At 34.4% G+C, this 15,725-nt stretch overlaps 1 protein-coding gene across 2 annotated transcripts in view; it reads left to right on the forward strand.

The window, feature by feature from the left end:
- Positions 1 to 15,725, forward strand: part of LOC150109125 (gamma-tubulin complex component 2-like) — a 491,041-nt gene that overhangs the window by 437,800 nt on the left and 37,516 nt on the right. For both annotated transcript variants that reach the window (XM_090405736.1, XM_090405742.1), the window contains exons 23-24: positions 2,266 to 2,440; positions 12,278 to 12,421. In XM_090405736.1, the coding sequence (XP_090261862.1) occupies positions 2,266 to 2,440; positions 12,278 to 12,421 (319 nt within the window). The remainder of the gene's footprint in view (positions 1 to 2,265; positions 2,441 to 12,277; positions 12,422 to 15,725) is intronic.

A 15,725-nucleotide genomic window follows, 5' to 3' on the forward strand; every position in this document is an offset into this window, starting at 1 on the left:
ACACAGCTGAAACATTTACCCTGCATCAATCTTATAAAAATCTTTTAATTTTATTTTATAGTCGGATTCTTAAACACTGAGCATCTAGCCTCTATGCTATAACATGGGCTTGACATTGCTCACTCTCTGCATACCACTACTTGTACCTCCAAATGATCGGGAAGCCTTCTAAAGCTGTTGTCATTGTTTTAGGTTTTATGTGCTATCTGGTGGCCAGCATCTTCTTCAGAATCTCTCCTAGAACCCTTGCCTTGGGTCCAAACATAGCATCATCCACTTCATGCCCCCAAGTAAGTGGTGTTTCACTAAGCAGTTAAGGTGAGTTATCTGGTCTCATATGAAGATGGCAGGGTTTTTCATTCTGCAAAACAGCCAGAAGAATATGCATAATTTACAGACATAATTATGCTGACTTTGTAGCCTGAGTTGCTTTGACCGTGAATCCAAAACAGTATAATCAAGGTCATCTACAACCTAGTATGTTTAGTGGGCATCTCCTCCAGCATGGAAAATATCCTTTCTCAGTGGTAATGTTTAATTGATAGTGGCAAAAAGTGGCAACAGCTACACTGTGAATATCCATGATTGAATTGATTGGGAGTGGTTATTACATTGCATACCACTAGCCCTTTAGGGGCCCAAATATTATTTTGTGTGCATTTTATAAATCTTTTTATCTTAGGTCCTTCCTTATTTTCTTTGTCATCATCATCATCAAATTCCTGCCATGTACCCTCAAAGGGGTGTACAGGATACTACGGTTACTCCTTCTTTTCCTTGATTGTCATTTTCTGAATATAATATTTTGTATTTATTGCTCAGAAAGATCTCACCAGTTTTTGTCTTTTTTGTTTCAGTCACCCTATTATGTCCATCTGGTACTTATCTAATTCCTCAGCTAGCTCCATTTCTTTTCCATTCAGGCTTCTTATGTTGATAGTACTGATCTTTAACTCTGGTGATGTTGAGTTGGGGTGTGTTTTCAGATTTGTTCCAGTAGCTGACTTTTCGCTGTTCGGCCTGGTTCCCTGGCGAAAACAACGGGAGCCTTGTTTAACCAGGCGACGCCCCAGCCGGCATGAAATTTTGTCATGTTGTACCATCATTTTTTATTTTGGTTTAACCAATAGGAATACAATTTGGTCGGCTAAATCCCAAATTGCCATCCCATCCTCGTTCGTTCAGTATCCAGGTAGATACCCAACAGGGTGCACCATGAGAAGGTGAGGATTGGACATTAGATCAGAAGCCCTGGTCGCTTCTCCGCATTCCTTTAAATGCTATGTGGAGGTCTCCTCTCAGTTATACAGCTTTGACCCTTAAGCACCCCTATTTTCTTTGTATCTTGAATAATTTCGCCATGGTATGGAAATTTCCTCACTCCCTAATCTGTTTTATCAATCCTTGTTTCTTTCATCTAGTCATGAAAATAATAATAATTAAAAAAAACTTCGCTCACCCTCAGTACTAATGTTATCATAGATTTACATTAAAAAAATTAAATCCATATCTGTGTAGTACTTTTCCATTGTATGTATTCTTTGTTGTATCTTGTCTGTTCTAAACTAATGTTTATTAGTTAATGATTATTTTAACGATAACTATAAATTTATTAATTAACAGTGTATTGAAAGACCTCAATAAAGGTCGAAACTAGTCTGGGTAGTGGCCCTTCCCTTAATGCATAACATTATACATATCCGCAAGGAGATGTGTTTTGCATTATGGTAGCTTGCTCCACCTTTGCAAAGAGTCGCCTGGTGTTGTACCACTTTACCCCCAGTCCTGAAGATACTTTCAGGCACAAACTTTGTTTGCACACACTTGGATAAAGGATTAAACTAAATTTATTATAGCTTTGCAGTGTAGTATACAAAATACCTTAATACTGTAAATATTTTTGTATTGATATCAGGTATAATGGTTATTCAACTTGTAATGCTGCTTAATTTTTCTCATTTGTGATGAGCATTACACTGTAGTCATATTATTTCTTGGTGTATTAATTTTCAAGTGTAAAAAATTAAATTTAGTTATTTTAATAATACATGATGTTAAATAAGAATTCATACTACACTCAAATTTTAAAAACATATGACTGAAGTCTTCTATTCAGTCTAAATATGCTGTGTGTTTTTTTAGATTTTTTTTTTTTTTTTTTCCCAACAGTTTGTGTCATTTTACATTATTCAATTCCATTTGCTGTGATTCTAGTATAAGTAAGTATACAAAAATTTTCAGTTAATATTTATTTTTGTATTTCAGTGTGTGGACATTGAATAAAATTGCCAAATCATTTTCACTTGATGCCTCATGTTCATATGCATCTGCCTTTGCTTTGAGACAACGCATGCTTAACTTTATCCAGAATTTAGAATATTACATGATGTTTGAGGTCATCGAACCTCACTGGCACACATTTATATCTAAAATACAGGAGGTAAGTTATATTCTTATTTGTTTCTTTAATTGAAATAGTGTTTAGCAATACCAGTAGCTAAATATTCAGGTTTGCAAGCTGCAGTAAAGTAGTTATTATTCAGTTCCCTTGTTATCAAGGTACAGATAACAAGGGAACTGAATAATAACTACTAGATAATTATGCTCTATCTAGTTAATGGATACTATAGATGCTAATAACATAAGAAAATAGTGTATTCTTGTTCTGTGTAGCAAACCTAGTGTGAAGAATGAACGAATAAATAAATGAATTCATGGTTTTCTCATTGAATAAATAAATGAATTCATGGTATTCTCATGGATTCATTATTTTAGTATGATTGTCTAAAACATAATCATTTGGGGCTTAAAGTTACTTATTTGTACTGTGTGTGTGTGTGTGTGTGTGTGTGTGTGTGTGTGTGTGTGTGTGTGTGTGTGTGTGTGTGTGTGTGTGTGTGTGTGTGTGTGAGGCATAAACTTCAGAGTGTGATCACTTACATTTCATTAAATATATTACACGAGTAATGCAATTTAATATTTTATAACCATAACTTAGAATTTGACGTTATCTCACAACTTTTTTTGGCATTGTATTGAGAATTTGTCAGTAAATTTTCCAAGGTCTACAGGCAAACGTATTCACATAGTAGGAGTGATCATATAAACTACAATTTAAATGATAGAAATATAATAATTTATCATGAATCTGTTATAAGTAATAATTTGTGAACCTTTTGTTCTTTTAATTCTTACTGACATATTAAATGAAGTTCAAGTAGTTCTGTCATTTATCTTATTATCAGGAGTAGTAATAATTGGATACCTTCGTGAGACTTCTGGAGCCTGCACACCAGCTCACATAGTGCCTCTCTCTTTAAATTTATTCACTAATGGTGCACTCACCACTTCTAGCAGCATATTTTTCTCACTTCCTTGATTATTATTATTATTCAGCTTCATGGAATTATTCCTTGTGCTTCCTTCTCCTTTCATATATTGAAAATCCCTTCATCAGTTTATGTCTTACATATCCTCCTTTATAATACTTAACTTCATGTGTACATTCTTCACCATTTCCACATTGTCCTTCTCAACACAGGAGTTATCTTTGTTACATTTACCATCTTTGCAATATTCAACTCCTTATCCATTTTCACATATAGATTTTTTATCTCTTGAATTGCCTGGATTGCATATTGTGTCTTATACTGTCTGAACTGCAGTCCAGGCAATTCAAGAGATAAAAAATCTATATGTGAAAATGGATAAGGAGTTGAATATTGCAAAGATGGTAAATGTAACAAAGATAACTCCTGTGTTGAGAAGGACAATGTGGAAATGGTGAAGAATGTACACATGAAGCTAAGTATTATAAAGGAGGATATGTAAGACATAAACTGATGAAGGGATTTTCAATATATGAAAGGAGAAGGAAGTACAAGGGATAATTGTACATCCAAAATGCAAAACCTTCACTTCACTTACTAATACCCTGGATCTTTCTTATCAGCCCTCCCTCCTCCATATATACCCTTGACATTGTAACTCTGACCATAACCTTGTGTATATTTCTTTTTTTGTAGATTGACCTTATCTCAGTCTTTCTCAACTTCATATTCTCTGACAGCACAATGGGATCATTTGGAATGACCTGTGGAATTCCTATGCTTATTTTCCATGGTCTGATTATTGCTTCTGCTCTCCTGTTCCAAGCACTTGCACTGATCTAATAATTGAAATTATTCCTCATTCCACTCAAAATCCCAATCTTTATCTAAGCTTTGGTTTTCCACAAATGTGTCAAAGTAGTTCATGCTGAAAATGCAGCATATGCTTAATGACTCAGGTTAAAACTTCAGTCCTCTCACTTACCTTGCACCCCAGCATATAGCAGCTGTAAAAAGATTTATCAAAAAATCTAAAGCACTTTTTGTAAGAATCAAATGCACCAAGCTTGCTAAGTTCTCTGGCCGAGATGGTATCCCTCCAGATGTACTAAGAGCTTGTGCTCCAGAACTAATACCCATCCTGTATTCTCTTTACAAACTGTGATATCATCTTGCATCTCTTCAGCAGCATGAATTCTCATTGCCTGTGCCGCAATACTTACTCTCGAAAATGATGGAGATCATCAACAGACTACTTTTTTCTTACCTTGAAATCATTGATTAATTAGCAATCATCAATATGGATTCTGTCATTCCTATTCTAGCAGACTTCTTAGTTACCTTCATCCATCTTTAGGCACAGACTATGGAAAGATGTAGAAAATCTTATATATTGCCCTTGATATTTTCAAGGCATTTGATCAAGTGTGCTATTACAATCTTATAAGCTGCCATCTAATGATCTCCATCCTCTCCTTTGAAAGGATTGCAAACTTTCTCTCTGGTTATTCATTGCACATCATAGTATATGGGTCCCTCTTCTGATTTTTCCATCAATTCCAGAGTACCCCAATCTATGCTTTCACCTTTTTGTTGCTCCCCCCCGATAAAAGGTTATTTACAAACCTATAGTAAATTTTGTACTGTGAATAGGCTGGATTATGTTTGTTTCCTATTTTTATCAATCATATATATATACTAGTTCTGTTAATGTATTTTTTCGTGTGTCTGTTATTTTTATTTTACTCTTTACCAGTGATACCTGAAGAAGTTGTATTTCAATGAAACTAGTTGTATCTTAAAAATAAATTTGTCCTTCTCGGTATAAAGTCATTTAATTTCCTTTTTTATATACAGTTCTACAGTAAATAATGAACATTAATATATATATATATATATATAAAGTGATTTAATGACTAAAACCGAGAATAATTGTAAGGCTTTAATGATATAAAACACTACTAGTTTTGGCTTTTGACAGCCTTCTTAAGGTATCATCTAAAAATAGGAAACAGGAATAAAAACACTGAAGTTTAAAATTGCAGTACATAATTGACATGAAAAAACGTTGTATTTACATTTAAGTTGTTCTTTCAAACGTTGCATTGTTTGTTGAGTGCGTGCTTGCAGACTCTCGTGAACAGCAGTATTGAAGAACAGCAGAGTGGCTATCAGGGATGTTGTAGCTCAAATTGTTATTTAAATGTTTGCGATTAAGGATGACTTCTCTGGACTCCACAATTTTTCTTTCAAACTAATCATGGCAATGAAAGATGTTTTCGGATCTATCCTAGCAGACTGAATGACCCTGGTGTTCATCATCAGGATTGTTCGAGAAAAGAACATAACTAGACAAGGCACTGGCATGTGTTATTTTGTAAGAGATGTCTCTCTCTCTCTCTCTCTCTCTCTCTCTCTCTCTCTCTCTTGTGTTCTAAGGAATCTCTCTTGTGTTCCTCCATACGTAATTCAATAGATTTATTTGTTTGACCAAAATAAGGGATATTACAATCACACCATATCTTATATATGCCAGGATATTTCAGATTATGATGATGAGGCTTTGGATGGATTACTAGCGAGCGGATTTTTGGACGTGTGGTGAATAAGGTCCTGATGTTGTATTTCTTAAGAACTTTAGCTAATTTTTTGGAAACTGAACTGATGTATGGGATGGAGATGTTATCCTTAAAGTTGGTTATTTCTTCAGTGCGGCGAATTCCTAGATTTAGAATAAATTTATTCTAAATCTAGGAAGATTTAGAATAAATTTTTTAATGGTTTTATCAGAATATCCATTTTGTCTAAAGATGTGAGAGGTAATTAATTTCTTTTTGAAGTTCATCTGTTTTAAGGATGATATAACAACAGTAGATGCCAAAAAATCTATCAGAAGGCAAAGTTAGATCTACTCAGCGAAAGAATTTCTGATACGAAACGTACTCTGGCTTTTTCGTTCAATGATAAAAGATCTTTAGCTCAAAAGCTTGAAGAAGTTCTGGATAATGATAGTTTGCCTGAGTTTTTTATGAATGGTGAAGCTCAAGCAACACAGATACAATATAATAACAAGATTAACATTATTAGAAAATTTGAGAAACTTAAGAGAATGCAGAATACACTTGATTTTACAAAAGTCCTCTCATGTTCTTACAGCAACCGAAAAAAAAGCATTCTCTGCAAAGGTCTTAATTTCATTCCTTCACCAAGATTTATTCCTAAGGAATCTCTCCTTACTAAAATAGAAAAGGCTACTTCACTCCTACCTACTCAAATGGCTAAACTTCTACGTATTGAATCCATTTTCATCATTAATAATGCGAAACCTCCTGCAGATAACATTTCTTCAGCTGAACGACAGGCTATAAAAAATCTGAAAAACAACAGAAATATAATAATATTACCGGTAGATGAAGGCAATGCTACAGTAGTCCTCGATTCTGAAGAATACCATAATAAGATGCTTCAATTACTTGAAAATAATACTTATTCAATACTACAGGAAGATCCAACACGGGAACTACAAAACCGCATAAACAATTTATTGAAGACAGCAACTGAACTATCTCACAACATTCAGCTTTCTCTGTGCTCTCTTCATCCACTTAATCCCATGTATTTATGGAGTTCCAAAAATCCACAACGACTTAAAAGCTTTCTAAACATCTTCCTAAATACCTCAAGTGTTTTTCTAATAAGTCTTCATCCTTTGTCAACAATACCATGGACACTATATCACACATTAAAGATATAACTATCAATGAGAATGATATAATAGCAAGTTTTGACATAGTTTCCTTATTTACAAATGTCCCTACAGAAGAAGTGCTAATATTACTAAAGAACAAATTATCCAAAAAAATGTTTGCTTTACTGATCCATTGCATTAAGTCTGGTTACTTCTGATATCAAAATACCATCTACAAATAGAACCAAGGACTAGCGATGGGTAACCCTTTATCTCCTATTCTTGCGAACATTTACTTGGAGGATTTTGAAACAAAAGCTATATCATCCTTCTTGTTTAAACCAAAACTTTGGAAACGCTATGTAGATGACATTTTTATTATTTGGAGTCATGGCCACAACTCTCTCATGGATTTTCTTAATCATCTCAATAATCAGCATCCTAATATAAAATTCACAGTCGAACTTGAATATGACAATTCCCTACCATTCCTGGATATAAAACTTTCACGCTGCTCTGGAAAATTTGGAATCTCAATGTATAGAAAACCTATGCAAACTAATTGATATCTTCACAGTCAGTCCCATCATTTTCCTCTACAAAAACTTGGAACTATTTCTACCTTGGGACATAGAGCACGCTCTCTTCTGAATGACCCAGATGAACTTCAAAAAGAAATTAATTACCTCTCGCATGTCTTTAGACAAAATGGATATTCTGATAAAACCATTAAAAAATTTCTTCTAAATCCTCCTAGCCACTGCACTGAAGAAATAACCAACTTTAAGGGTAACATCTCCATCCCATACATCAGTTCAGTTTCCAAAAAATTAGCTAAAGTTCTTAAGAAGTACATCAGGACCTTATTCACTACACTTCCAAAAATCCGCTTGCTAGTAATTCATCCAAAACCTCATCATCATAATCTGAAATATCCTGGCATATATAAGATATGGTGTGATGGTAATATCCCTTATTTTGGTCAAACAAATAAATCTATTGAATTACTTATGGAGGAACACAAGAGAGACATCTCTTACAAAAGAACACATGCCAGTGCCTTGTCTAGTCATGTTCTTTTCTCGAACAATCCTGATGATGAACACCAGGATCATTCAGTCTGCTAGGATAGATCCGAAAACATCTTTCATTGCCATGATTAGTTTGAAAGAAAAATTGTGGAGTCCAGAGAAGTCATCCTTAATCGCAAACATTGAAATAACAATTTGAGCTACAACATCCCTGATAGCAACTCTGCTGTTGTTCATACTGACGTTCACGAGAGTCTGCAAGCACGCACTCAACAAACAATGCCATGTTTGAAAGAACAACTTAAATGTAAATACAAAGTTTTGTCATGTCAATTATGTACTGCAATTTTCCTGTGCTTCTCAGTTTTAAACTTCAGTGTTTTTATTGCTGTCAAAAGCAGAAACTAGTAGTGTTTTATATCATTAAAGACTTACAATTATTCTCGGTTTTAGTCATTAAATCTCTTTAGGAAAATGTTCAACTGAGTCAATGGTCTGTAAACCCTTCTCTAGAGACCAAACATGTGACTTTTTCTAGCCACATCAGGCCTCCTATAAGCAGAGTGGTGGTCTCATGCTGAGTGAAAGACAATCACAAGCACATCGATGCCCACAGCAGAATTTGAATCTCCCACAGCCTGTTGGGTCAAGACGAGTTTATCCAGTGCTAATCAATTTGTCAACCAGGCCAGCACTCATTAATGATCATCTCTCACTAATGTCCTATCCTGGTCATAGCTTTGCTCATGACAGTGCACTTTTTTCCTTTTCTTCTGAAGCTTCAAGATCTTCTATGGTTACTGCATTAAATACTGATCTTTTAGCCATTCTCAAATGGGATGAAGGAAGTTTAGTAAATTTTAATGCTAGCAAAAGGCAGTTGTGCTATTTCCCTGCAGAAAAACCATGCCTTGCTCTCCTTCAACTTTTCACTTTTCAAGCTAGCCAACCAAGAACTTTTTTTTTTTCCCCTGTGCTGACTTTCAGATGTGTCCTGCACTAGCATGAACACATCACATATAGTCTCTTCAACTTAAAAAAAAAAAAAAGCTTGATATTCTTCTTTTCATTTTAAACATACTTCTCTTCTGCTCATCTTGTAACACTTTATAAACCCCAAATCTGCCCAATCTTAGAATATCGTTTCGATATATGGGGTGGTGCACCAAAAACCTCACTCAGAATGCTTAATTTTATCCAGTAGGGGAGCCATTTGCTTAACAGATGACCTCTCTCTCTCTCCTGTCCCCAATTGCTCTCCCATAGGTACTCTGCTTTTACATTGTTTTTTCTATAGGTATTTCCATGGACTCTGCACTAGTGAACTGGCTATCATCTCCACTCATCTCTAATTATGTATACACACGCTGGTTAACATCTATATTTGACTTGGCTTCAAATTCACCTTGGAAGTTACGAAAGGAAACCGTGAGCAAGAGGGTGAGGAGTGGTTTCTTTGCATGAAGGGTGGTTGAAACATGGAATGCATTGCCTGATGGAGTGGTGAGAGCAAGAACGGTCAATGAGTTTAAGGAGTGGTATGATAGACTTTGTGTTTCTTAGGGGGGGGAGCTTCCCTCGATGAGTCTTGATAGACTGTGTGTTTCTTGGGGGGGGGGGGCTCCCCTCGATGAGTCTTGATAGACTGTGTTTCTTAGGAAGGAACTCCCACAATGAGTCTTTTGACTCCATTGAGGCCTGGATGGTAATAATAATAATGATAATAATAACTTAACTTGATGAGTCTTGATACATTTTGTGTTTCTTAGGAAGGACCTCCCACAATTAGTGTTTTGAGACTCATTGTGGAAGGTCCTTTCACAATGACTCCATGGAGGCCTGGATGGTAATAATAATAATAACTTCCCATCCTCTTCCTTTCCTATTTCATATACCTCTGTCCTTTACAACTGTCTTCCTCAACTCTTCAAGAAAGACATTAAAGGATTCCTTCTTCTCTCTAATTACTTGCCCATACATGTCAATGTTATGATTATAGATCTTGTGACCTCTCATGTTGTTGGAGTTGATATTAAATTTTCATTAGTTCATTGTTACAGGTATGCTGTGAGATCAGTTAATGCAACCTTAACTGGTAATGAAGCCACTGATATGCATTTTGGGAACAAGATATTTCAAATTATTGTGAATGACCTGTTTCACACTTTAATTTAATTCTACAGCATACCCAGCACTTATGATAGGTTAGGTTCCAGACCACTGTCATAACTCAAAAATCATCACAACTCGAAGCAATGCATTTTTTTCACTTATCAATGCATAAACAGCACTGTATTTGTCTTATATGGACCTAACTATCATAAATATATACTGTAGGCCTTATATTTCAAAAAAGGGTAAGCATACAAATCACTTGACACTGTTTTGTAAAATAGGGTAAGACCACCTATTACTGTACCAGATACTAAAAATAACAAATTATATGATAACCACAGTAATTAACTTCAATGAAATAAAAGTACAGATATTTTGTACTGAAAATAACTGTACAAAATAGCATACATCCCATGTGTACCCTTGTATTCCCATTTCTTTGATTTGCTTGTTTCTACGCACTGATGATATACTGTTATTTTCAATACGAAATATCTTTACTTTCATTTCATTAAACTTAATTGATTCTTTAATGATACTTGTGACATAATGATTAGAAATATATACATGTTTACACAAGAATAATGTTTCATTTGCCAAATATTTCGGTCTGAATATTACAGACCATCTTCAGTGGCTACATAGGAATAGTTTTAAAAAACAAGGTGAAATATGAACAATTGATCACTCACACATAGAACGAGCCACGTGATGTCATATCACTAAGTATTAGAAGAGTAAACATTTTTAAAGTCATAATTAAAGATATTAATTCAAAGATTCATGTAATAATCTTAAAAACATTAGACTAATATAGGAAATTTACATAAAAAAAATTAATGTGTTATCCTGATTAAACTTTCCCAAATTTTTGATATAGATATACAGTCATTATGATTCAAGTTAGGACATTGAAGTAAGGCCTCCACACGTTCTTTAAATAAACATTCAAATTTGTAACATCTGTGTAGGAGGAGAGTCTTGGACCAAAGGATGTTGTGGCTTGTTTCTAATCCATGCTGAGCTAATCCAGATTTCTCGGGTTTGTTGTGTTGAATTGATTGATGCTCTTGAATTCTTTTTTCTATAGAACATCCAGTTCAAAGCAGGAAAGATTATAGTTACAAGGAACTATTTGGCAAAATAAACATTATTCTTGTATAAACATGTATATATTTCTAATTAAACTTAATTACTGTGGTTATTGTGTAATTTGTTGTTTATAGTCATGCCGCAGGTACCTTTAAAGATTGTACCAGACACTGTTTTACCAAATACCGTAAATACACTTTACTTGCCTTTACTGTAGTCTTCTTTTTCTTACCAGAACAACTGGCAGATGTGAAATGGAAATACAAAAATTATTTAGTAAGGAAGTCTGAAGGAGAGGAAATATCGTCATAAGTAGTAGTCATCAAGGGCTAAACGCTTCTGTGCTAGCCCTTGATGACTACTGGTGATTTAGAAGGACTTTTTGAAATATCAGTAGAGACTTTGGATAGAAGCTGATGGTCAATTTGAATTACAGCTGCTTTGAATTACTCTCTAAAGAGTAATTCAAAGCAGCTGTCAAATTAGAAAAGCATATCCTAGACAATTCAAGATAAAGGTTTTAATTTTGTAAATTTTTGAAATTTTTAAATCGTTAAAGTTCCAAAGGCAAACATTATTGTCTTTAGAACTTAAAAAAATATAAAATATCATAAAACAATGTAAGTTTATTTTTTAATTTACCAAAAAATTGCATTTATCAATGCTCCTTCATTGATAAATATAAAGTTAAAATATATTATAATATTAAAATATAGTTAAAATAAAATAGTAAAATATTTCATGAAATTGTCACTTTGATATAGAGACATTTTTATTCCACTAATCTATAATGAAAATTGTTAAACATGCACATATGTTAGTTTGGTTAGCACTGGATGTCTTTCAAACCATTCTGTGCAAACCAGGTTACTACAGTAGAAAGGTAAGCAGCACAACATTTGTATTTTTGTCAGTCTTTATCTGATTGCTTATGATATTGCTAGTGATTCATTTTCATCATGCCTATAACTACATAATCGTCTTTGAAACAGTTATGAAAGAAAAGTTTTAATATTTTTCAGGTGGCAAATGTTGATGAGGTGCTTAGCTGCCATAGTGACTTTCTTGATACATGCTTGAAAGACTGTATGTTGACCTTCCCTGAGCTTTTGCAAGTCATTGTAAAGCTTCTGAAGTTATGTGTGAACTTTGCTAACTTTATGCAGGTATTCATATAGCATTTTGATGGAATATATTGTTATTTTTAGGATTTCATTCTTTAAAATGGTATCTGAGATATCATATACTGTATATCTTTCCTAATTACTTTTTTATAACAATTTTGTTTGACTCCCACCCACAAAGGTTATTTTGTAAGCAAGTGAGCTAAAGATTTTTATTAATGGTATTGTTTTAATTTTTCATTTTATTTAGTTTTTACATGATCCAGAAATCCTTCTATAGAGACCAAATGAACTTTTCTTTCAAACCACTTTAGACCTCCAGTAAGTGTGGTAATGCATAATAGTGCTTCACAGTATAAACAACATCAAGAGAAAAAATAATTAATTTATTGAACTTATTAATATTTCACAAATTTTACCTGCAGCACTCAACTGTATCATTGTGGAAACAGTTAAAAATCAACTTATGTGTTGGGGGGGGGATGCTAATGTCCTAACACGGTGTCCTTTTCAGACCAGATAACCATAAAGTTAATTTGGAGAAGTCAGACTATTTGGTCCCAGAATGAATGTCTCCCAGATCTTTGGCCATTAATGCTGTCATACTTGTTGAGATTGGGGATACCTCTGTAGCTCAGTCGGTATAGATGAAGCCCTTTAGTTGGAAAGACCTGGGTCAATTCCGTCAGTGATGCGAGGAACCTTTATGCGGTCTCTTTCAACTAAAGGTGAGTTAGCTGGTCTCAATGGAGGAGGGGGGGGGGTTCACCTGGAAGCTTGGGTTTTTTGTTCCCCCAGAGCAGGCAAACCTGCCCCATGAACGCAGACAGCTTCACTTCACTGGGCATCTACAGATGCCGTATTGTCACTCCGATGCTCGGTAATGTTCCACACCAGGCCTCGCCATGTAGTCCTCTTGTTTGCTTTTCTGTCAGCCTCAACTCTCTGAAGATCAGTCACTCCACACACGACATCCATCCATCTCATTGATGGTCTACCCCAGCCTCTTTTTCCAGGAACTTTACCTTCTATTACTGTTCTGAGAAGTCCTCCTTCCATCGTTTCTATGTGTCTAAAATATTTTAACTTTCTTCTGTCAATATCCTTAAGGAGCCTTAAAGTTCTACTAATCTTTTCTAACACCCATTCATTTGTACGCCTTTCAGTATATGATATCCTCAACAGCCTTCTGTAACACCAGAAGGCTGTTGAGGATAGCCTTCTGTAACACCACATCTCAAAAGCAGATATCCGTTTCTTATCTGACTTCTTTAGGTTCCAAGTCTCGCATCCATAAGTCGCTGTTGGAAAAACAACTACATCTAAAATCCTCAACTTTGTTCCCATGGAAATAGATCCATCCTTCCAGATTTTAGAGAAGTCTCTGACTGTTGTTTTAGCCATTTCTAATCTTCTTCTGAACAGCAATTCTTCACATTAATAATGGATCCCAAGTACTCAAACTTGCTGACTTCCTCAATTCTTTCTCCATTAAGATAGTCCTAGTTCTTCCAGTCATTACAAAGGAGTACTGTATCATCAGCGTACCTCAGATTACTGATCAATCTACCTCCTATCGTAATTCCTGTCCTGAGCTCATCCAATGCTTCACGCATAATGTCCTCTGCATATATACTAAACAAGTGAGGAGAAAGTAAACATCCTTGTCTAACTCCTTTTCCAACTTGAAGCCAGTCAGTCAATCCAACACCTGTTCTTACTGTGGCTTCTTGCTCCTTATACAAGTTGGCTGTCAACCTGATAGTGTGTTGAGGAAAACCCATTATTTTCATTACTTCCCACAGTTTCACATGCTCAACATAATCAAAAGCTTTAGCGTAGTCTAAGAAACACATTACCAGAGGTAATGTGTTTCTTAGACTACGCTCTTCTCCGTCTTGATTTGCAAGTTCCACAGATCCTTGACTGCCACTGTGACATTGTTTTCCATGGTTAATCTTTAGTTCCAACCACGTAGCAGAAACTTCAATAATTCTATTTCAAAATTCATGCCCATTATCACTTATATATCTAAAAGTTTATAGGCAACTCCTTCAGCTCTTTTTGTTTTTAATGGCTGCAATTATATAAATTTGGTCAGATGATCTTGATAAACAAAACTAAATTTGAAACCTCGATCTCCTTGGGACTGCATGTTGATTAAGTTGACTTGGCATCAAACATTCATTTCATTAAAAATTCTTTGTCTAACTACCAATCCTCTTTTTAGGAGCATTTAATTTTTTTTGGCAATCTTCGCATAGATTCAATTAAAGTATAATGGTTTCTGCAGTCATGTTTTTATATTTCTTAATTTCTTTTGTAATTCTATTACTTCCTCCATATCCAATTGAGAGATGTGGTTTATGTGTGATATTTGGAGAGTTTATCCATGGTGACATAGTATTTTATAGTTGAATTATCTGAAACTGGTTAAATGAGCTTTTCATTATCTCTTACTTTGATTACATGAAACTGTTTTAATTTTTGATAATCAACTAATGTTTTCCCTGTTTATTTTATTTTATTTTTAATTTAAGTTTGTGGTATCTCAGTTCTTAGTTTTAAATACCTTTTCCTCAGGTACAGGTATTCAAATGCCATTTTGAAGAAAATGGTGTTTGAAGCCTTTTCTGAGATTAGTGTGGCTAGCTTTGCATTAAATTGCTGTTTCATTTGTTCTATTTTAATTACATCAATTGCAAAAGAGACAGTGGATAACTTTCCCTTTCAAAATGGATAATAGTGAATAACTGTGAATCTCTGTTCACAGTTCTGTTGCTTATGTGATAACGAGATTATGTTACATATGCATAACATGACATAATTGGGACATCAAGTGACCAACCTGTACCTACCAATTAAAGCATATTTATTAATAAAAGTAACAGTTTAATATTGGGAAATATACATAATAACCAGTGATTTTGATAAATTCAGAAATATATATATATATATTCTCCGATATGTTTAACAGTTATTCATCATTCCCTGTTGATTATGCATAAGCTCCCATTTACAAATTCTCCGAAAAATATATATTGGAAATATATATTTTTCAGAGAATTAAAAAAAACTTAATTTTAAAAAAATTCACATGAATTTATTAAAATGCAAATTTTAAAAATATCTTCTGCTAATGCCTTTTATTCAGCAACAGGAGTAGTTGAAGCCGTTTAACCCTAACTAGCTTTTTGTAAAGATTTGGCTAAACTCCACCCTTAGCCAATCAAAGGGATCTGATCCAAGACTATTACTGATTGCCATTTAAAATATTGTGTGTGTGCTTGAATGAAATATTATAACTTCTCCCAAATTGCATTTACCCAAGAAGGGGTACACCAGG

The sequence above is a fragment of the Typopeltis vanoorti genome, chromosome 2 (genome assembly GCF_054136105.1).
Source record: "Typopeltis vanoorti isolate ZY-2024b chromosome 2, IOZ_Tvanoo_1.0, whole genome shotgun sequence".
Taxonomy (NCBI): Eukaryota; Metazoa; Arthropoda; class Arachnida; order Uropygi; family Thelyphonidae; genus Typopeltis; species Typopeltis vanoorti.